This window comes from Pseudonaja textilis, chromosome 2, assembly GCF_049901715.1.
Source record: "Pseudonaja textilis isolate UNSWEBS1 chromosome 2, rPseTex1.2, whole genome shotgun sequence".
Classification (NCBI taxonomy): Eukaryota; Metazoa; Chordata; class Lepidosauria; order Squamata; family Elapidae; genus Pseudonaja; species Pseudonaja textilis.
The window spans coordinates 94,436,248-94,458,856 of record NC_141991.1 but is presented as its reverse complement, the minus strand read 5'-3'; the positions used below and the strand labels follow the sequence as shown (position 1 = coordinate 94,458,856).

The 22,609-nt window shown below is 37.7% G+C and overlaps 2 protein-coding genes across 3 annotated transcripts; one reads left to right on the top strand and one right to left on the bottom strand.

Annotated features, from left to right (window-relative positions):
- The first annotated feature begins 681 nt into the window (after window positions 1–681).
- CCNG1 (cyclin G1) lies at window positions 682–10,757 on the top strand. 2 transcript variants are annotated; one of them, XM_026696331.2, is made up of 7 exons: window positions 682–969; window positions 2,054–2,317; window positions 3,396–3,643; window positions 4,653–4,728; window positions 4,818–4,916; window positions 6,722–6,916; window positions 8,780–10,757. In XM_026696331.2, the coding sequence occupies exons 2-6, from the start codon at window positions 2,054–2,056 to the stop codon at window positions 6,911–6,913; spliced, it is 879 nt and encodes a 292-aa protein (XP_026552116.2). In that variant the 5' UTR covers window positions 682–969; the 3' UTR covers window positions 6,914–6,916; window positions 8,780–10,757. The 2 variants fall into 2 exon arrangements, with proteins under 2 accessions (XP_026552116.2, XP_087780694.1); XM_087924568.1 differs by lacking the exon at window positions 682–969 and adding an exon at window positions 1,053–1,273.
- Window positions 10,758–13,993: 3,236 nt separating this feature from the next.
- On the bottom strand, window positions 13,994–21,863 carry NUDCD2 (NudC domain containing 2). The gene is made up of 4 exons (XM_026696332.2): window positions 21,589–21,863; window positions 19,848–19,896; window positions 18,414–18,565; window positions 13,994–15,229 (listed from the first exon to the last, which is right to left on the bottom strand). The coding sequence occupies exons 1-4, from the start codon at window positions 21,775–21,777 to the stop codon at window positions 15,146–15,148; spliced, it is 474 nt and encodes a 157-aa protein (XP_026552117.1). The 5' UTR covers window positions 21,778–21,863; the 3' UTR covers window positions 13,994–15,145.
- Between the last annotated feature and the right edge of the window lie 746 nt (window positions 21,864–22,609).

The window sequence follows — 22,609 nt, the reverse complement described above, 5'->3', positions numbered from 1 at the left end:
CATAGTAAACCAACACATTTCTAAAAAGTCGACTTCCATGATTTAATGTAATGCATAAATCAAGCCAGCTGACAAACGTTCCGTGATTCGACCAAGGAAGCAATTTATGATGTATATTCGATTGAGAGCTTAACCATGTGATGCAAATGCTTAAATGCTGCCTATTACAGATGGACAGGCTGTGACTGCCAGGTATTATTTATGACAAGCCTATAATGTATTGCGATTCTATTACTTTCATACAGTAGGTTGGAATGATCGTCGTAGCAAATTTGTCCGATTGTCTTGTCTGAATCGAACGCCTGAGTAAATATCACCGTTGATATTGTGTGTGTGTGTGTAATTCTTTCATTCACTCAATCGTATTTCGATGGATAAAGAGGATTTTGTTGGTAGGAGTTCCTTTCTTGGGATTGCCTCTAGTAAATCATATCTCGTATAAATGTACCTTAAGCTGAAACAAGCTTTCTTTTCCCCCCGAACTCAACGAAAAGCCTAATTATCCGCCGGCGATCGCGGTACTAGAGTTGAAGCGCACAAAACACGCGCAATTTCCCAACTCCATATAGCTTTTCAGTTCCCGATTGGAGCAAATTGCGAGCTGAGAGGCTCTGATTGGTCTATCAGATTAAGATAGTAGCCAATCAGAAGAATACTCTTCCCCCCTCCCCTATAAAAGCCGGGGCGGAGGTTGAAGTAAGCAGAAGTGATGTTTGTAGAAACTGGTTTGGTCCGTAGTTGAAAGGTGGGGAAACCGCGTGATTTCTCCCCCCACCCCAAAAAAAACCTGCAGGCGTCACTCTAGCTCTGTGCTTTTGTAAAATAAATAAAAAGGCTTAATTTATTTTTTAAAATCTTGAGATCGCTATTTATATATTTATTTTTTTAAAGTCCATAGTTTATTATTTGTTTCAACTTCAACTTGGATTATCTGAAGACTGACCGCCTGTAATTTTCCCTAGAATAAAGGTAAGAGGCTGGAATTCCGGGAGCTGGGCTATTTATTTCACCATGCAGTATCTCACTCCTAGTGGCGAGTGGCTGTCAGTGTACTGTATGGGTCGAGAAAGCAAGTCCAGACATGTCTTTGAAGTTGGTATCGTTAATAGAAACTAATTTGACAGGGTCTACTTAAAGCGCAAATTCCTATGTCAATCAACCTTGTATTATGTCTGTGAAATAATACAAAGTAAGAAGAGGGAAGCTGCGGCGGAGGGCGAGGGACTAGAAAAAGCTTTCCTACATTTTCCAAATAAGGATTCCAGAAAGGAAAGTGAGTAAGATAAAGCCAGCTGTGCTATAGAATGTTGTTAAGATGTTATTTGATATATTCATTTGGTTAAACTTGGTCACACTTAACCCAATCACATACCCCATTCAGCCGCTCAGTCTTGGCAGCTCAGTCAAGTCCAAGGCTTCTAGAAGCCGCTAGATAGTGACAGGCTAGTTTAACAGATTTATTAAGTAAGGATCATCTAATTATGGTTAATCTTTTCCTACTGGGAGACAGCAAGGGACTTCCTAGTGAGGGACTTAGGATAACGTTCACAGCAGTGCTCTGTAACTAATACAGAATTAATGGACTGGTAAATAAATCCTGGGCTTCATCCTATTGTGTATGCTGCTCTCTTTACGAGGTCTTAAAAGCTTAAATCATAGGCCATTTATAGAATTACAGTTTAAATGTTTCACTTTAAAAAAAATAAAAATATATATAGAAATATGAAGGTAGGATCATAATATGAAAACTGCTGTGGATACAATAGCTGTTATAACTTTAATTCATATTTGTATTTTTAAATCTTTTTAGAGGCTCAGTTTATGTACTCTTCAATTAATCTGACCACCTGTGCTCATTTTTCCCTTCCTGTTTTTTTTTCCTTTTTGCCTGTCTATTTTATGTTACTTCTGCAAGTGCTACATATGTGGTTAAAGAGTGTAGAATATGATGTGCTGCAGGTCTCTGCAGCTTTGCTGAAAGGTGGCAAAAGCAAACATAAACTTCTCTAACCATTTTGCTTGGAACAGTCTTAATATAAGTTTTGTATTTCAGATGATTGATACGTTTGCAACAAATGGGACTCAGGAGTTACTAGTGCAGCTCAGTGCATTGCTTGAGCAGGAACTAAGATATCAGCCAAAACTCTCTGGCTTGCGAATAATTGAAACATCTCATGATAATGGGCTCCGGATGACAGCAAGGTTGCGGGATTTTGAAGTGAAAGACCTGCTTAGTTTGATTCAATTCTTTGGCTTTCGCACAGAGACATTTTCTCTTGCCGTGAATTACTTAGATCGTTTTTTATCAAAAATGAAGGTAGGTCTTTAGATTAAGAAGTTAAAGTATAAGTTAGTTTATTTCTGTTTTGATGCAAGACTTCATAGATTGCTGATAATTTGTTTTTCAGGTTTTCAGCTGCCAAAGAGAATTTTATCACTACAGCATTAGTCTGTAATCCTAACATGCAATTTTGCCATATAAATCTTATTAACTGGAATCAATACTTATTTTTAGCTGGATATAGTAGATAAATAGCTCATAGGAAGAGCATTTACAGCAGAATTTATAGCAGCTTAATATCATTATAAATACCCATTGCATTTGGACTTTCAGGAGATCTAATAAGGACCACCAAGGGAACCTAGTAGGATTATTTAAACCTTTTACTTGCCAGTCTGATTAACAGTACCAGTGTGTGTTTTTTTTTTTCCTTTTGGTAAATGCGGATTATTCTTTTGTAGCCCAGTACTAGATTGTTTGACTGCAACGCTCATCATTGTCATTGAGTCTGTGGTTCCTGGAATCTATAGTTCATTGCAGAAGATTGGCCTAATAGACCTTTCTGTTGCCTTATGCAGAGTATTGTTTCAAGCTTCTGTATCTGTTTTTGGAGAAGGGGCTTAATGGATCTATGTGGTCTTTAAAAGTTCTGGGTTCTTCAATGAAGCAAAGATTTAAAAAGTTCCAAACAAATGCACACCTCTAATAACATGTTTTAGAAAGTGCTATTTCAGATGGGTGGCCTGTATACTGAACTGAATTGCTTTGAGGGATAATGTACAATGATAGACGCTGCTTGATTGAGGTTGAACAGCAAGGCATGAAACTTACTTTTCTGGACAATAGATATTAATTGCATTGTACCAAAGTATTCCACACTGGGAATTCTTATTTTCTTGAATATAAACACACTAAAAGTTTAAAACTTAGCATAGTAGAAAATAGATTAAGGAATGATTACTTTATTTTATGTAAGAAAAGGTTGCTATAAGCCCACTCTTAACATTTTAGATCAAAAGTTCAATTGACTTACATAATATTTACTTTGTAGGTTTGCAATGTATGTAAGCCAAGTATATTATAGGCTTTAACTGAAAGTCTCTTTTTCTTCTAGGTGCAGCCAAAACACTTGGGCTGTGTTGGCTTAAGTTGCTTTTACCTGGCTGTGAAAATCGTGGAAGAAGAGAGTAATATTCCATTAGCTACGGACTTAATCAGAATAAGTCAGTATCGGTTTACTGTTAGTGACCTAATGAGAATGGAAGGAATTCTTTTAGAGAAGCTACATGGAAAAGCAATAACTGCCTTCCAGTTTCTGCAACTTTATTGTTCAATTCTGTGTGACAGCATCAACTGTAAAAGGTTAGTCTCCTTTTCTGGACCAATTTGGAAGTGTCAGTTCCTTTAAATCAAAGAGATTTATGGAGAGAAAATGTCCTATGTGCTAGCAAGGTGTAGTAAACATCCAAGAATCCCTTTTTAAAATAATCCAGGTGTGCATTTGCAATTCAAATTTTAACCATGAGGTTGAAACTGTTAAACAATACCCAATATATGTACATTATAGCAGACAGACATTATGGTTTTAAGAGGTATTAATATTTACAAGACTGAAGTACGATTCTATTAATCCCACACAGCAGTTTGGTGTAAAACCAGTATTCTTGTCATAGTTAGATTACAGTAGTGCTTTCAGGGTGGAACTACTTTTCCTTGCCCCTTAAATAGTAACTTTCTGTTAGGGGCCTTTGAGGTTTCTAGAAAAACATCTCATACCATGACAAATTCCTTGTGTGTCCAGTTATACTTGGCCAATAAATAATTCTATTCTATTCTATTCATACAAACATAGTTCATTTGCATGCAGATAAATGCAACTGAGTTAACTCTCTTTTAATAACCAGATTTACCTCAATCCTGCAGAATGCAGTGGAAAGTACTTGGGTAGCTTTGATCATAGTACAAGAACTGCATGGAGGAACCAAATGAAAACAGAAAATAAAGGGAAATCAATATTCATTTTGCTAATCTTCTGTTGCTACTCTCCACTCAGAGCAAATTTTTGAAAAACTTATGATTTTTCTACCAAAAATACTCCTTCGTAGCTGAATGTAATCTGAGCCTGAACTACTGTTAATTACTGTTTTTAAATATGCTATGACTGAAACATATTTAGATAATTTTCTTATAGTTTAAGAATTTAGAGATGTGTTGGCAAATATTAGGTAAAGTGCGTTCAATTTAAGTTAAAAATCACTTTATGACTTAGTTTTTCATATCTTCTAACTACTCAATTTATTTTTTCTTATTTTGTGCTAATCCTTATATAAAAAATATTGAAAATCAATAAATTAACCTTTGTTTTATTCAGGAACAATCTTAAATTAGAGAGACTTGAAGCCCAACTAAAGGCCTGTCACTGCAGACTTATTCTTTCAAAAGCAAAGGTATGGACTATGATAAATTAGTGATCAATTCATCAACTTGCAAAAGCTTAACATATTTGATTGATCTTAATTATTTTATTTTCCACTAGCCTTCAGTACTGGCGCTTTCAATAATGGCTCTAGAAGCTGAAGAGGAGAAAGTACCAGAATTGGTTGAGATTATACAATGCCTCCGAATACATTCCAAGGTAGGCCATGATTAAATATCTGTTTGATGTTTACTTCTGACTTTATTAATGTGAAAATATGATGACTGCTTTCTTAAACTAGGTATCAGCCAAGGGTTGCTTTTATCTAAAAATGTTTGATTTAGTTTGGTTAGAAAGGCAGAAATAACTATGTAGTGGCAAGATAAACAGAATAATTTTCAAGAGACTCCTTTTTGCCAGTTTTGGGAAATGCATTTTTAAAGGTATCTCAAGTATATGGAGTCACAGGTCCAATCTCTTGCAAATATATTTGATTACAATAGTTATTTTGCATTAATACATTAAAATAACTTGTGTAGCTTAACTCTTGTCATGGCAAATGGTACAGTTCAATAGATTTCATTGTTTAATTACTTGTTAAATGGAATAAAGTGGCTGGCTAGAGTTCTAGCCAGGAAGTCCCTTAGTGCCTCTCTCTTTGCTCAACAGAATGGTAGCTAAAGGGCAAACCTGACACTAGGAAACAGAATATCATTCTGGATTAAGGATGCTGATATTTGAGCAGTGGTGAAGGGACAGCTGAGTAGGACTGTTTTGAAAGAAAACTCTTACAGCTTAGAAAGTTTAGAAAGATTTTTGTGGAGATATGGTGAGGTTCATGGGCTAATTCATAGATTAGCCATGATTTGTTGAATTAGCCCCATGATGTGGTCCACTATGACACACTAGACAATCATTATTTTCCAGATCACATATTACCTTGTGTGTATGTTTGTGGATTTTACTTTATTTGACCCACCTGGTTTTATATATAAATTCATTAATTTTTAGATTATGGTATAAAAAACTTTTTTTTAAGATTGAAGTCTTAAATGGTGATAGCAAAAATGTCAGGGCTTTGAAGACTTGCATTTCCTAAAGACCAAATGGACAACATTTCAAGTCTTAAAACTGGTTATAAACTGATCATTTATTTTTCTCAAAGTATTTGGAAAGTTCAGATTATTCAGTCTGCTGCAATGAAAGAATTGAGTGGATTTAATTGTAGGAAATGCACTGGCAAGTTCATGTTTCTGGACACAATTCAAAATATTTGTTATAACTTTTACATTCTTCATTTGGATTGAAGCTTTTTAAATGATATCATTCCTTATGAGAGTGTATTTACATCTTTATATCTTTTGGAAGGGCATGCCTCTTTTTTAACTGTTAGAGATACATTTGGTAAGAGAGAGTCTTTTCAGCTTCATTTTATGGACTATATTTGCAAATGGATCAAATTTTATCTGTGTATGTGAATGAATATGTTGATACATTAATTTTAACTCCTATTTTTTCTCTGATGCATAACTATATTTCATTGTAAATAACTTAACACTAAAATCTCATTTTTGAGAAATTTATTTTAAAACACACTGCTTTCTTTTATATTTTTTTCCTAGACACTCATATATTGCATACAGTACTGTAATTATTTTTGTTCCTCACAACATTTATCTCTCATGAATCTTCATTCTAGAATTCTCCTTTTAATTATTTACCTACATCATCTTGCGTATATTTTTATGATAGATACTAATAATTGTGAACCTGATTGCATTTTGGTGTATTTTCCTACTATATATCAGTTTTTAACCTCATATTTATATCTCTAGAGTTTTATAGTAAAAAATTCTTGATAACCTAAAATCCTCTTAAATAAAGTTATGCATTGGATAAGCATTTTTAAATTCACATGATAAATAAAAGTGTGTCAGTTATGTGTTATCTGAACACCATTGACATGCATTGGTTGCTCATGAGTGGTACTGACTGGTTTTTAATTTCCCATTTTTTTTCTATAGATAAATAGTAGAGAATTTTCCTTTTGGAAAGAACTTGTATCAAAGTGCCTCTTAGAATATTCCTCAAGCAAATGTTCCAGGCCAAGTGGACAAAAGCTAAAATGGATTGTGTCTGGTCGTACCGCCCGGCAACTGAAACACAGTTATTACAGAATTGCCCATCTTCCCACCATCCCAGAAACTGGTCCCTAAAAGGTGAACTTTCTAACTGTATTTTTGACTTGGTGTCATAAGAATAATTTAAAAGTTACAGCAAAAAAAAATTATAGAATGTTTAAGTATTCTGAATTTTTGAATTGAAATAAAAATAGTGTAAAACTTGCAGTAATCTTTTTAGGAATCTGGAAGATATAACTTAGTATGCACAAAAATATGTATATGTATATATGATTCAGAAAAAATAATCTCTAGGAAAACATGTTGAAAGCCTATTGAAATCTAGTGTCTGTTCTATATTCTCAAGTTTCCTAATGTGTTTCAGTATACCGATAGTTCCTGCTTCCCCACTGCCCTGTTTAGCCACTGTTCAAAGTTATAAAGGTGCTGAAAAACTTAACTTTAGTTCCTTCAACTTACATTTTTCACAATTGTTTCTCCAATCACCTGATTGTCATTTGAGAGTTTTACAGCAGGCTTCCAGCAGTCTGGAGAAGCTGGCAGCTAAATCAGTTTGTAGTTACATGATGTCTCACTTAACAACAGCATCACATAGCGCTATAGTAGCCAATCCCAATTGCTCTCCTGAGGATTACCCATATAGCAATAGCAGACTTATATACCACTTTACAGTGCTTTACAGCCCTCTCTAAGCTGTTTATAGAGTCAGCATATTGCCCCCAACAATTTGAGTCCTCATTTTCCCCACCTCGGAAGGATGGAAGACTGAGTCAACCTTGAGCCTGGTGAGATTTGAACTGCCAACACAGCTCATCCTTGTCGCTAATATACTTGCCTTCAGTTTAAAATGGCACAAAAAACTGTTCATTGTAGATGGGCATGTAATAGCCAAGAAGTAAAGCCCTAAACTATGAAAAATATCAATGTTGAGTTTTCTGATGGTTTGTATTATATAAATGTACTTTTATAAGTACAAAGTCCTCCCTTACTGCTTATTTGGTTAAGACAGATCTTTGAACTTCCCATCACACCATCCCGATGGTCATGTGATTGTGATTCAGGTGCTTAGCACTGGTACACATTTTACAATAGTCATAGCATCCTACAGTCATGTAATTTCCATTTGTGACTTTCATAGCCAGCTTCTGGCAAGCAAAGTCAATAGAAAAGCTGGCTGGAAGCTGCAAGTCTAGTCAAAACTAATTTTGCAAGTGGGTTGTGATGTTTCATTTTATGAATGAGTTGCTTAGTGACAGGTTTGCTGATCCCCAATTGTGGTCAGCAAGGGAGGATTACTTGTAAACTTAAAGACCTTAATGAATTGGAGAATAGAGAGTTCATCTTTGCAAAACCATGAACCTTTCGGATATGTTAAACTTTCATTCTAGCAATGCCTTGCTGATAGGGTTGCCATCCATGACAGTACATTCAGCAAAGATTACAGGACAAGTAGTCCTTGACTTATGATCACAATTGAGCCCCAAATTTCTGTTGCTAAGTGAGACAATTGTTACATGAATTTTGCCTGTTTTACTAATGTTCTTGCCATAGTTAAGTGCATCACTACAATTGTTAATAACATGATCGTTAAGTGAATCTGGCTTCCCCACTGAAAGGTCACAAAAGGTGTTCACATGAATTTTGACTGTGGGGATGATACAACAGTCGTAAGTGTGAAAAATGTTCATAAGTCACTTTTTTCAGTGTCATAACTTCTAATGGTCACTAATGAGCTGTTGTAAGTATAGCACTACCTATAATATAAACACAATTTTGTTTAATAACATAAAAATGGAATAGTTAAAAATTGGAATCTTCAAAAGAGATAAATTCCTGTTCGTTCTTTTAGACTATACTATTTGTAAACAATGCTAATTCATTCCATATTTGCATCAGTGTATTTTTATGTTACAATAATTTTTAAATTTCTTTTTGATTTAGTGGTAATCCTGAAGAAGAGCGGATGGGACATTGTCTGGCCACATATGTTTAATCAATAAGGATATAAGCTTTCCGGTGCTGAAACAGAATTTGTTGGATTCTTCTGACCTATGGAAAGTCTAATTTCAGGAATATTAAATTGCAACAATTTTGTTAGCTCTGAGCTATACAACAATATAGTGTGTTACCACAAGACTCTTCTTAATCTTCTCAAGGTTCTTAATAAAACCGAGGACTTTTTTTTATAAAACAATGCTTGGGACTAAAATACAAACAAGTCAGCTGTTTTTGTTTTATCTGTCCTCTGGAAATGTGAAACCGTGAGTCATCATAGAGCTTGATCCTTAACAATTCTGCATTTCTAAACTAAATGGTGGCAGAAAATGAATATAAAAATGAACATAACCGTCACTAAATTAGTAAAATAGCTATGCATGTATTTTCTAGTGAGTAGGAACATTACCACTGGAAAGAAAGTTACTACATCTGATTCATAGTAATGGTAATGATTGAGAAACAGTAACATAAAATTCAATACATAATTAGATAATTCCTTTAAACCATAAGTGGGGAACTATGGCCCCTTCATGATGCCTCAGGAATTCTGTGAATTGAAGTGCACAAGTCATAAAAGAGCCATAGTTCCCCACCTTTGCTTTAAACCATGATTCACATTAGAGGTTTGGAACTGACTTAAAGATATTTTGGTCCTAGGTCATACAGAGTTCAAGAGCCAAATTTAGTGGTCTATATTTAAAGTGTATTAACATAAAGAACACATTTTTAACAAGTATCATATTGTAACCAAGTATTTGAAAGAAATTGAAAAGTACATAATATTCACTGGAAATTAAAGCTGTTTGAAGAATGCAAGTCAGACACCAGCTGAGAATGTTGGCAATGTCTAAAAATAGAATTAACATTTTAGATTTTGCCTCAGTCTTTCACCTCAGTCTTTAGCTCTGCTTGCACATACCAAAATTGGTGGCATGATATGACACATCTGCATTTCACTGCAAACCGAAGCTAACTAATTTTACTGCACTTCCCTGGTTTGGATTAAAAAAAATTACATGTTGCTATTAGAAGCATAAAAAGTTTTGTTTATATCAAGCACATATTTGGGGGGATGTTTGTGGTTTTAGATTAGTATCAAGCTTTCAGTAAAACATTGTTGAATAATTTCAAAGCATAGAATTTAGTGTTATGCTACTTTAAACAGTTTTAATTATCTTTTCAATTTGAGAATATATTCTACTGTATCATAGTGTGTTCTGCATTGTTCAGCCCAAAGTTGGAGTGAATTTTACTAGAAAGAACTTAAGTTGTGCATTGTGATTTCTTGAATGTTAAAAGCCTAAGGAAGCAACAGCTACTACCCAGCAGTGATCTATCAAATCAACTGTCAATGTTCAATAGCTTTTAGACTTTGGTTCTTTTTAAGATCACTTTTTGTAATAATGTGTTTCTAATTATATTGTGTTCATTTTCATTTTCTACCTAAGTTATTGTATGGGCATTTTACTGGTTGTATTTAAATTGCCACAAGAAAAATTGGAAAAACAATGCAACAATTCTTTTCTTTTTAATTTTAGCATCTATACTGTTGGTGTAATTCAATATTGTCCTAATGGCTCACTTAAAGCTGACTGGCTTGCCTTTAGAATCAAAGTAACAAATTTAGAAGACTTACTACAATTACAGAAATCTGAAGACTTGTTTTTGGACAAACCATTTACTTCTACCTCATTGCAAGCTGCTCTTCAGAACAAAACTGATGGGAAGTTTCCTCAAACTATCATTTTTTATGGATGTTATTAAATTGAATAATGTTATCTTATATGCCTTCAGTATTTGAAGATTGAAACTGAACTATGTTCAAGATGTTTACAATGTCAAGAAGGAACTCATTTTCAAAATGTCTTATTATGCCTATGAGCAACAAGAGTACCTTTCAATAAAACACATTGAAATGGAATTGCATGAATTTATTTGATGGCCTTGGATTGTGAAAGTAACTTGCTTAAAGAAAATTCTTTTCCAAAATGTATTTTTTATTGTGCTGTCAACAAGGCTATATGTTGAGATATGTATGACTGTGTTTACAAGACTTGGCTAGACACATACCTGGAACACTCTTTGCCAGCTATCAGTGTGGCCCACCTTTGATGCTCCCCCAGCAATTGCAAAGAAAAACTTTGTATTTCAGAAAAAGTAATTTCTGCAGCCTGATAGAATTGATTACATTATAGATGGATGGGAAGTTACCTTGTCTATAAAATAGATCAACTAACCTGGATTTGGAAATGGGTGTTGTGTGAATTGTCAGATACTCTGGTCCTAGATTATGGATAGCAATAGCACTCAGACTCCAGTCCATATTGCTTTAAAGCACTCTGAGCATTTTACAAATGTCAGTATATTGCCCCAAACAGTCTGGGTCATTTTACTGATCTCGGAAGGATAGAAGGCGGAGTCAACCTTGAGTCGGTCAGGACCAAACTTCAGGCTGTAGACAGAGTGAGCCTGCAATACTATACTCTTACCACTTCATCAATGGTGGTTAGATGTTTTGGATTTCAGCTTCCAGTCATCTTAGCCAATATGGCCAAGAATAATAAAATATATCTAGAAGTCCCCAGATGATACTAGCCTAGATTTAAGGCATTTAGTTAAGAACACCACTTTGGAACCCTACCTATAGAGAATGACAAAACCATCTACAATTATGTTCAAGGATTTAAATTCGCCTGTTCAAGTAGTACATTTCAGTGAATACAATTTTCCTGCAAATTTAAATGCATACTTATCACAATTGTTCAGGGATTCAAAAAAAAAATGTAAAGTAGAGCAAGTGCAAAAGTCTGGACACTTACACTTTGGACTCTAGTAAGTCATTGTCAGATGGCATATGAGTTTAATAAAGTACACCTATGGCAGAAATAACAGCTTTCAGGTTTCCTCTAGCCAGCTAAGAATTTCTTGTAGGATTTATCCCTCATCCCTTTGTAGATTTCTTCCAACTCAACTATATTCGGTCTCCATTGGCTGCATGTTTTGAGATTTTTTGCAGATTTTCAACATTCATCTAAGGATTGAAAAGATCATTCCAAAACCTTCATACTTTTCCTTCCTGTGAGCACATCATGGTTTGAAGAGAATTGCCTTGTCAAAATATTTTTTTCCAACATCCTCAGATAAGTACTTTTGATAATTATTTGTGAGAATGTTATTTGGGCTTAATGTACACTGCTTAAAAAAATAAAGGGAACACAAAAATAATATATCCTAGATATGAATGAATGAAATATTCTTATTAAATACTTCATTCATTACATAGTTGAATGTGCTGACAACAAAATCACACAAAAATTATCAATGGAAATCAAATTTAGCAACCCATGGTAGTCTGGATTTGGAGTTACACTCAAAATTAAAGTGGAAAAAAACACTACAGGCTGATCCAACTTTGATGTAATGTCCTTAAAACAAGTCAAAATGAGGCTCAGTAGTGTATATGGCCTCCACGTGCCTGTATGACCTCCCTACAATGTCTGGGCATGCTCCTGATGAGGTGGCAGATGGTCTCCTGAGGGATCTCCTCCCACACCTGGACTAAAGCATCCCCCAACTCCTGGACAGTCTGTGGTGCAACGTGACGTTGGTAGATGGAGTGAGACATGATGTCCCAGATGTGCTCAATTGGATTCAGGTCTGGGGAACGGGCAGGCCAGTCCATAGCATCAATGCCTTCGTCTTGCAGGAACTACTGACACACTCCAGCCACATGAGGCCTAGCATTGTCGTGCATTAGGAGGAACCCAGGACCAACCGCACCAGCACATGGTCTCAAGGGGTCTGAGGATCTCATCTCAGTACCTAATGGCAGTCAGGCTATCTCTGGCGAGCACATGGAGGGCTGTGCGGCCCCCTAAAGAAATACTACCCCACACCATTACTGACCCACCACCAAACCAGTCATGCTGAAGGATGTTGTAGGCAGCAGAACGTTCTCCACGGCATCTCCAGACCCTGTCAGGTCTGTCATGTGCTCAGTGTGAACCTGCTTTCATCTGTGAAGAACATGGCACCAGTGGCGAATTTGCCAATCTTGGTTTTCTCTGGCAAATGCCAAACATCCTGCACAGTGTTGGGCTGTAAGTACAACCCCCACCTGTGGACATCAGGCCCTCATACCACCCTCACGGAGTCTGTTTCTGACCGTTTGAGCAGCCGCATGCACCTTTGTGGCCCGCTGGAGGTCATTTTGCAGGGCTCTGGCAGTGCTCCTCCTGTCCCTCCTTGCACAAAGGTGGAGGTAGAGGTCCTGATGCTGGGTTGTTGCCCTCCTACGGCCTCCTCCACGTCTCCTGATGTACTGGCCTGTCTCCTGGTAGCACCTCCATGCTCTGGACACTATGCTGACACAGCAAATCTTCTTGGCACAGCTCGCGTTGATGTGCCATCTGGATGAGCTGCACTACCTAAGCCACTTATGTGGGATGTAGACTCTGTTTCATGCTACCACTAGAGTGAAAGCACCGTCAGCATTCAAAAGTGACCAAACCATCAGCCAGAAAGCATAGGAACTGAGAAGTGGTCTGTGGTCACCACCTGCAGAACCACTCCTTTATTGGGGATTTCTTGCTAACTGCCTATGCTTTCCACCTGTTGTCTATTTCATTTGCACAACAGCATGTGAAATTGATTGTCAATCAGTGTTGCTACCTAAGTGGACAGTTTGATTTCACAGAAGTGTGATTGAGTTGGAGTTATATTGTGTTGTTTAAGTGTTCCCTTTATTTTTTTGAGTAGTGTATTTTTCCCTTCCTCTCGCTTTGTATTCAAGTCTGCCTTAGGCATACAAAATCAATTTTATTGATTCCATTTTCTCAATTTGTATAAACAATACAAGTTCTCCTTGTGGCATCTTAATAGCTGAAATAGCAGCCTTGTATTCTTGGCAGACAAAACACTTGGCATTCCCTGGCAATGTACAATTAAAACATACTATAGAACAAACTGTGAGGTAGTTTAAATCTTTTTTAAACATGAAAATTACTACTTGACTTAACTATAGATAACTAAACATGTCTAAGCATAAAGATACAAAAATTAGATAGGGTACACACATGGTTAGGGAGTGAATCAGACTACAATTATCTCTCATTCTGTTAATTGGATGAGTATATACATGCATAAAGCAAAAAGTGTTACAACTATTAGAATTTTTAATTACATACGAAGTATGTACTTTCTTCTTACATATATAAACAAAAGATATATGCCATGTTGTCCAAATGGATTTTCAGTCACTCAATGAGAATTCAGCTCAGTGTTTTGTCCTGCCACTGGTTCCATATACCCTAACATGCTGGAGCCAATATGGGATGCAAAAGGGAACTTTTTGGGTAGTCCAGAAAAAGAACATCACTGGATACAATCTAGATCTTTTTAATAAGAGTGTTACATACTTGAGTATAAAACACACCTTGGGCTGCAGAAAAATATAAGTACCAGATCAAACAGAACTATGTCACATGAATAAGTTCACATGCTTGAATTATTTTATCGAGTGTTCCAGCAAATTTGATATATAACACAAAGGTACCCCTAGTCAAAACAGCAAAAGTCAAAAGCATGAAATAGTTATTTAAAGTGTCCAAAATGGTTCTCTGAATTTCATTAAGAGAATGTACACCGGAACTCCTATTCTTGTAAAGAGTGTCAGGGATAAATTTATGAATGCTAAATGGCTTTACCCAAGGATGCATATTGCATGTTATGGTTTGACTGACAGTACAGTTTGGCACAAATTTATGGAAGGTAATTATATCAGATTTTAACATTACTAGTTTTAATGACTATGTGAAATAGTGTTGAAACTGGCTTAGTACCAATTTTCAGGATAGAAAATCTGTTTTTAATCATTCACCTTCAAAATTTGTTCTTATACCATGTAACAATGTATTTGAAAATATATTTCCATATTTCTAAGTTCTTTTAGTTAATTGCCAGTGGAAAAAGCCAGAGCATTTAGGTAGTAATGTTTTTCACTTATATATTTTGCCAAAGAATAAGCCAGATCACAGACTTTCAAAACAATATTACTGGCATATCAATTAACAATTTAAAATGTAGCAATTGAAACTGCTGTTAACCTTGAACAAGAGTGTCATCATACCAATAATATTGGTCTCAGTATGCATGAAATGTTTATTTTTAATTACGTTAGTGCAATTCTGGTAACAATCATTATTTTGTGGTTTAAAGCTGTCCAGAAAAAAACAACAACAATAAGCTATTCTGAAGCTTAATGCTTTGTCATTTTGTACAAACTGGAGGAAATATAGCTGAAAGGACACATTATCTTTCAAGACTAGAAAAGTCTGGCCCGCCTTTGGTATAATTTCCAGAAATTTCTGCTCCACTGAAGTCAAATCCAGGGTTCTGCAAGAGAAGACATAGCATTTTATTTATATTCTTGCCAAATACACCTACTGGGATATATTTCAAACTAAGACTACACAGAATTCTGTTATGTACTCTTTTTAACATTTTCTATTTACTGTATTAGCACCTGAAAAAAACTAATAATTTAAAATTTGCCTGCATATATTTTTATTTATTGCATACTATTTATAACCTGCACCGATCCAAATGCCCCTTCTATTTCTTTCACCTTCCCCTAATTTTTCTTTAAATAAAGCTAAATGTAAAAGCAACCAGCTGTGTTCTAGAAACATTAATAACCATTTGAAAGCCAAATTAAATGTCAGAATGTATCTAAAAGTACATTCCATGAATCCTAATCCCGATAAATATAGGACTTCAAATAATAGTATATGTGAGATACACACACACACACACACACGTGTTTGTTTGTGTATGTATACTGTGTTTCTCATATAATAAGGCCCGGTATTTTTTTTTTTTTTTTGAGCCCTGAAAAACCAGCTAGGGCGTCTTTTCGGAGGTGAATTAATTCTCCCACCCACGCACCCTCGCCTAGGGTGCCCCGCGGGCAGCCTCACCACCAGCCACTCCTAACGGCTGATCATGGTGGAGCACGGAGGGCTTCCTACACCCACCAAGCATCTTTGCTGCAGACCCGGGTCAGCAGGTGGGCGGTGGCGGCGTGGATGTCCATTGGCAGCGTTTCAGCCGCTTCTTGGGCCTCTGTAGCTTCCATGGTTCCCGCTGGCGCCTCTCGCCAGTGCCATCTCCAACAACATCTGAGTCACCCCCACTTTTCCCCCCATCGCCGTCCCCGTAACAACAGGGGAAAAAAAACATTAAGGTATCTGGGATCGCAGCACGGTGCGTTTTCGTTTAATTCCGAGCAGTTGGTTGGGTGTGAGAAGAGCCGAGAGAGCGTCTCTGCCACTGTGACCCTTGGTGCTCCAGCCTCGGGCTCGGCAAGTTTCAAAAAGTCCCGGTGCGCAGCCCGTTCCTGCATTCCAAGCACACCCAGACCGAGCTGCAGCCATTCCTCTCTCGCCAGCGCTGTCTCCAACAACAGTGACAGCAGCGGTGGGAACCATTTCAACCACTTCTCAGGCGGGGGAGCTGCCTCCGTAACTTCCACGGTTCCCGCCACTGCTGCTGCTATTGGAGACAGCGCTGGCGAGAGAGGGACAGCTGCAGCTCGGCCTGGGCGTGTTTGGAATACAGGAACGGGCTGCGCACCGGGACTTTTGGAAACTTGCAGAGCCCTAGGCTGGAGCACTCGCTCGGCCAGCCGCTCGGGATTAAATGAAAATGCACCATGCTGCACTCCCAGGTACCTTAAAATGTTTTTTTTTCCCTGTAGTTGCGGGGATGGCAACGGGGGGCAAAACGGGAGCGACTCAGACGCTGTTGTTGTAGACAGCACTGGCGACAGAGACGCCAGTGCCGACGGGAACCGTGGAAGCTACGGAGGGCCCAAAACCGGCTGAAATACTGCTGGCAGACATCCATGCCACTGCCGCCTGCCCGCTGACCTGGGTCTGCAGCAAAGGCACTTGGCGGGGGTAGGGAGCCCTCTGGGCTCCGCCATGATCAGCTGTTAGGATAAGAAGGTAGATAAGAAGAACTTTATTGTCACTGTACAGGTACAATGAAACTGTGGATGCACCCCAGCAACTGTTCACAATACAATACCAGAGCACTTAAAAATGAAGATAAGAAAAATAAGAGTATCTGCGTCTCCATTTGCAATTAGAGTACAATATCTATGAATATACACAGAATATACATTCAACACTGTGAGAGCTTTGCCAAGTGTAATACACAAGAGATGGATTGTACTGTAATATGTTATTATACATCTGGATGAGGTATTGCTATTTCACATCTTGATAAGGTAGTGACTTTGTATTTATTTGCAGTTTGGATGGCCCGGGGAAAGAAACTATTTGTTAGTCTAGTGGTGTGGCATTTTATTAACCTAAAGCGCCATCCAGATGGCAGAAGCTCAAAAAGATAATTGCCAGGGTGTGAGGGGTCTTCTATGATGGCCTTGATTCTGCTTTGGCAATGGGACCTGGCTACGTCTTCCAGGGAGGGCAGAGGGCAACCAATGATCTTTTGAGCTGTGTTTATCACCCTCTGTAGTTTTCCTGTCCTCAGCTGAGAAGCCTGCATACCACACACCCAGACAGTATGTCAGAGTGCTCTCCACAGAGGCTTTATAGAAAGCCAGCAACAGCTTCTTATCCAGATTGTTTTTCCTGAGAACCCGCAGGAAGTGCAGCTGCTGCTGAGCCTTCTTCACTATGGCCTTGGTGTTAGGGGACCAGGAGATATCAGCTGAAATATGAATGCCAAGGAATCTGATCGTAGGGAGTTTCCACTTGTTCTCCGTTGATGATGAGTGGGGCATGGTCCTGTCCATGTTTCCTGAAGTTCATAATCAGTTCTTTGGTTTTATGGACATTCAGTGACAGATTGTTCTGTGAACACCAGATAGACAGGTCTAGGAGTGGCTGGTGGCGAGGCATGGCTGCCCACGGGGTTCTCCTAATGGCAAGTTCCCTCCCACCTTCCCCCCCAATTTTGCATGTTTTAAAATAGGCCTAAATTTGGGGGGAGGGGCTTAATTTCGAGGCATGGCTGCCCACGGGGTTCTCCTAATGGCAAGTTCCCTCCCACCTTCCCCCCCAATTTTGCATGTTTTAAAATAGGCCTAAATTTGGGGGGAGGGGCTTAATTTTATATTATGCCTAGAAAAAAAGCTGGGTCTTCCTATTGGGGGGGGTGTATTGTTGGAGAAACACGGTATATGTGTGTGTGTATATGTGTATGTGTATATGCGCATATATATATATTGTAAATATGGTATTTTTGTTTTGTTTATAATGCCTTTTCTAGGAAATAGTGTTTTAAACAAAAAGAGCACTTAGCAATAGTACTTATTGCTTATATAGTGCTCCATAATGCTGTACAGCACTCTCCAAGAGGTTTATAAGTGTCAGCATATTGCCTCTTCAATCTGGGTCCTCATTTTACTAACCTCAGAATAGAAGGCTGAATCAAGTTTGAAACAGTTAGGATCAAACACTTGTCTGTGGGCAGAGCTTGCAATGCTGCATTCTAACCATTGGGCCACCATATATTTTTTTTACACTATGGGTAATATCTATTGACTTGCCTCTCTCTGGAACCTTTCCAATGTAAGCTTCCTTTGCATTTGGTCTTGAACCCAGGGATCAGCAGCATACTCATTCTTCAGCAGTGAACTCCAACAGTTTGCAGCATCACGGTTGGTTTTTGTCAAGGTGATTCGTATCAATTTCTGATCCTCTTTTTAATTGAAAAAAACAACAACAACAACACTGGATTTATTCACAATTATCTTTGGAACAATTATTTGAAAGATGACGATGATTAGGTGGATGGACTATTACAGAACCAACAGTACATTGTTAGAAAACAAAGTTGAAGACAAATTATCCTGGAGAAATCTACCTATGTGATTCCCTAAGATTGAGCACTGATTTCATAGTATATAATCATGATAAATGCTCATATTTTGAACTGTAAGGAAGTACAACACAAATTATGTAGATATCCTCATTTGTTTTCCAAAAGGGACAAGGTCTAATGATATTCCAATTGAGATTAACCCGATACAACTGCTGGGGTATAGTCCTTTTTTTTAACAACTAAAAAAATGGACAGATACTTGTACTAATTATGAGAAATTTCAAAAATCAGCAAGATGTTTCAGGAATTTCCAAGAAGGTCAGTGCAACATGGGGAAGAACTTTGGCATTCTCCCATATTCTGAATGCAATGTAGCATTTGAGTAACCTTCAAACTGTTCTAAGTATAGGAGGTCCATAGAAGACTGTTTATTTATTTTCATATACTGAATCCAACAAAATATTAATCATTATAGTCTGTGGATCTTTGTATGATACGTGAACATAATGAGTACAAACCTTCCCTATTTCTCTTTTTCTTCCATCTATACATGTTCTGGCATTACAATAAACCTTTTAAGACTTTAAAGAGATTACTGCTGTCTTGTCCCCATGTCTCTTTTTCTTCAATGTTCCATCAAATTAGAAAAAATCTGAATATATCTTAACTCAAGATAGCTAAAGTATTTACACGGAAATCAGACTCATTTTTACCTCCACTTCTATTAACAAACCAGAATATGTAAAAGGAGCTTTCCTTTTATTTTAAAGTCTTAAGAAAAGGAAAACAATGACGATGTTATCCATTCTATCATGTCTGACTCGGCGATTGTATGGGCCAGATCTATTTTCTATGTTCTGCTTGGTGTCAGCTTTGATGGTGTCTAGTCACCATGTTCTTTGGTGACCTGCTTTGTTTTTATCACTAAGTCTTCCCAGCATAATTGCTTTCGCTAGTGAATTCCCACACATGACATGGCCTAAGTGAGATATAGATTTGCAATTTTGCCAAAAGGGAAAAATCACATTCCTATGTTATTATAAAACAATATTATATACCATGTGATTTTTTAAAAAAATAATTAAAAAATCCAAGCAAGTAGAAGGAAAGTCCACAATGAAACTAAATTGTGTAAAGTTCTCTAAAGCACAGATCTTACCTAGTGTCCAGGTTGCTTCATCAGCTATTGTAGAGTCAAATAAATTACCCTGGGGGAAAAATATAGGACCCCTGTTTCAAAAGCAAATATTATGGATTTATAATATTTGAATGTCACAAATACTATATACTATAATTTTGTATGTAATTTTGTAAACTTTGCTGAATTAAATTTAGTAGATCAACAAAAGGTCAGATTATTTAACAGTATATTATTGCATAAGAAGAGGTCACATTTTTAATTGTTTTGCCTATTTTAATTGAGGCCTTGAAGATTTTAATATATCAAAATTCCAAGCTTAATTATGACAATTAGTTTTCCTTTCATTTGAACTCTATCCTAATAAAATGGAAAATTTAATTTCAAATTCGACCCCTTTTGGAAAGGAGGAAGAAATTATTAAGTTGCCAACTGCTTAATGCCATCTAAGGTGACAGACAGGTTTTTAATTCCAAAGCCATAATTCCACAGATAGGGAATGAATTAGCACATGTGACCGTAGTCTGGGTGCTTGGAAATGTGTTCACACTTTCGATCAGTTGCCAAGTGCTCCACAATCATGGGATCACCATTTGCAATCTTCTTCACTGGTTTTCCCAGAAATTCATTGGGGAAGCCAACAGGGAAGGTTACAATCTGCTGTCACCTGCCAAGAGCACTCTCACTTGTTTCTGGGGCGCTGAAAGAACTTCTTTCTGAAGAATTTCAGTTTTGGATTACAGCAATCAGGATTTTCAGATCCTGAGTTGAGAAGCAATGAGATTGGGTGGTGAGAATCCTTTCTGAATTTCAGCAGGGAAGAATTTCATCTCCTAAGCAGAGAAAGACTCACTTGTGCCCTGTGCAAGGCCTCCTCCAACCCCCAAAGCAGATCTGATCCTTACCTCCTACTATGTCTGCTTAAGATCCTACAAGCTCATTTAACAATGCAACCAGAAGTTTTGGGATTGTGGTCACCAAGAAAAGCATTCATATGACACCTTAACAACTGCTTTATTCAATGACTGAGATGTCAATCCCAATTGTGGTCATAAACCGAGAACTACCTGTTAGCACAAATATTACATTTTAATCAGTTTGTCAAAATAGTCTGACTAAAAAGATTGTACAACGTATTTATTTTTCTAAGTGTATTCTTGGTTTTACTGTTAGCTTTTTTCATCAATAGTAGACTAGAAATCTGAATTGTCTGCCTAAGATGGGAGACCGAGAAGCTCTTATATGCAGCACTCAAGATGAGAGTGGGGCAGTTAAACCAGAATTCTACATATAACCTGTTTTGTTTTGTTTTTTTGTTTACTAATCAATGTGACCAGTCCACAAATTCCCTTGAGATAGTCCTTGCAGTTTTTTTGGTAAGGTTTTCATAAGTGTCTTGTCAATGCCTGCTTTCTAGGACTGAAGAGTGAGTGACCGGTTCAAAGTCACCCAGTTGGCTTCATGCTTAAGGCAGGACTAGAACTCACAGACTCCTGGTTTCTAGGGGAAATGATAAAATGACGATAAAAGTGATTTGTTGCCAAATCACTTCCGAACTCGTGACAACAAAACTGCAGGGGGTTATCCAGGCAGTCACCAGGAATCAAGATTGGAAACCCCCGCCCAAAAAAGTTTGGCATAGCAGAAGCATCAAGCAAAACTCAATATGGGACCACGCTGCAATGAGTCTGCGCTACGCCCTCCCGTGTCACATCATGAGGACTAAACCGAACTAGCATCTCTCTCTCTTTTGCAGAGGTACCTTGAGCACCTCCTTCCCAGCTACGGTCAAAGCCAGGTGCCGGCTCTTCAGGCTGCATTCCACATCCCGCGCTCGGGTCCCTTGCGGCACGTTGACCTCGACGAAGACCTCTTCCATGGTTTGGTACCAGCGTCCCCAGGGAGTGGCGCAGGGCACGAGCCCGCTCCGCTCTTCGAACGGCGCAGACATCTACTTGGCCGCCCAAGCCTGAAAAAGACGCATGCGCCTTTGTCCGGCTGCCGCTCGTTAGCCTGTCTTCGGAACTATTCCGGTAGAAACCGCGAGGGGCGGGGCCAAGCGTGCCAGGCTTCCGCCAGCTTCTTCCGCCCATAGATCCAGAACGAGGAGAAAAAGAGAAGAGTGTGCGGTTATAACGTTTCACAACAACCAATCACAGCACAATCTTTTGGGTGGGAGTAGCTGGTTCAAGTTTCTCGTTGTTTTCATTTTATTAATGAAAAACCTTTAAGTCAAGTAAAACCACAGCCTGTCAAGAATTAACTGCTGAGAGACAATATGGGGAACCGAGACTGAGAAAGCTCTATTGGTAATCCGCTACGTTTGGTGATTTTGTTTGCCCAGTGCTAGTAAAAAGGAACATGCGTAGATACACGGGACGCTTTAAAATAAAACCACACTCTATTTTTCTGTTCACACAGAACAACAATATTTTGCGTGAAGAAAGGGTTTAGAAACAATGCTTCAGTGCTATAACCACGTACGTCACTCTTGATCGAGAGATGTTTTGGAGCTCAATTCCCAAAATCACTGACTGGGCAGCAGATTATGAGAGTTCAAACAGGATTGATGTGGAAGTAAAAAGATGCCAGGCTGGGGAAGCTTGCTAAATATATTCCACAATCTAGTTGACGTGTTGGAAACTGCATTCTACGTGCACAGTATAAAATATATTTTCATTTGACAACATACAATGTTTTATTGAAAACCGAACACGCCATGAGTTTATTAAAAAAAAAAGTGGGTCTAAAGTATGTTAAATATTCATTTTACTTTGCAACCT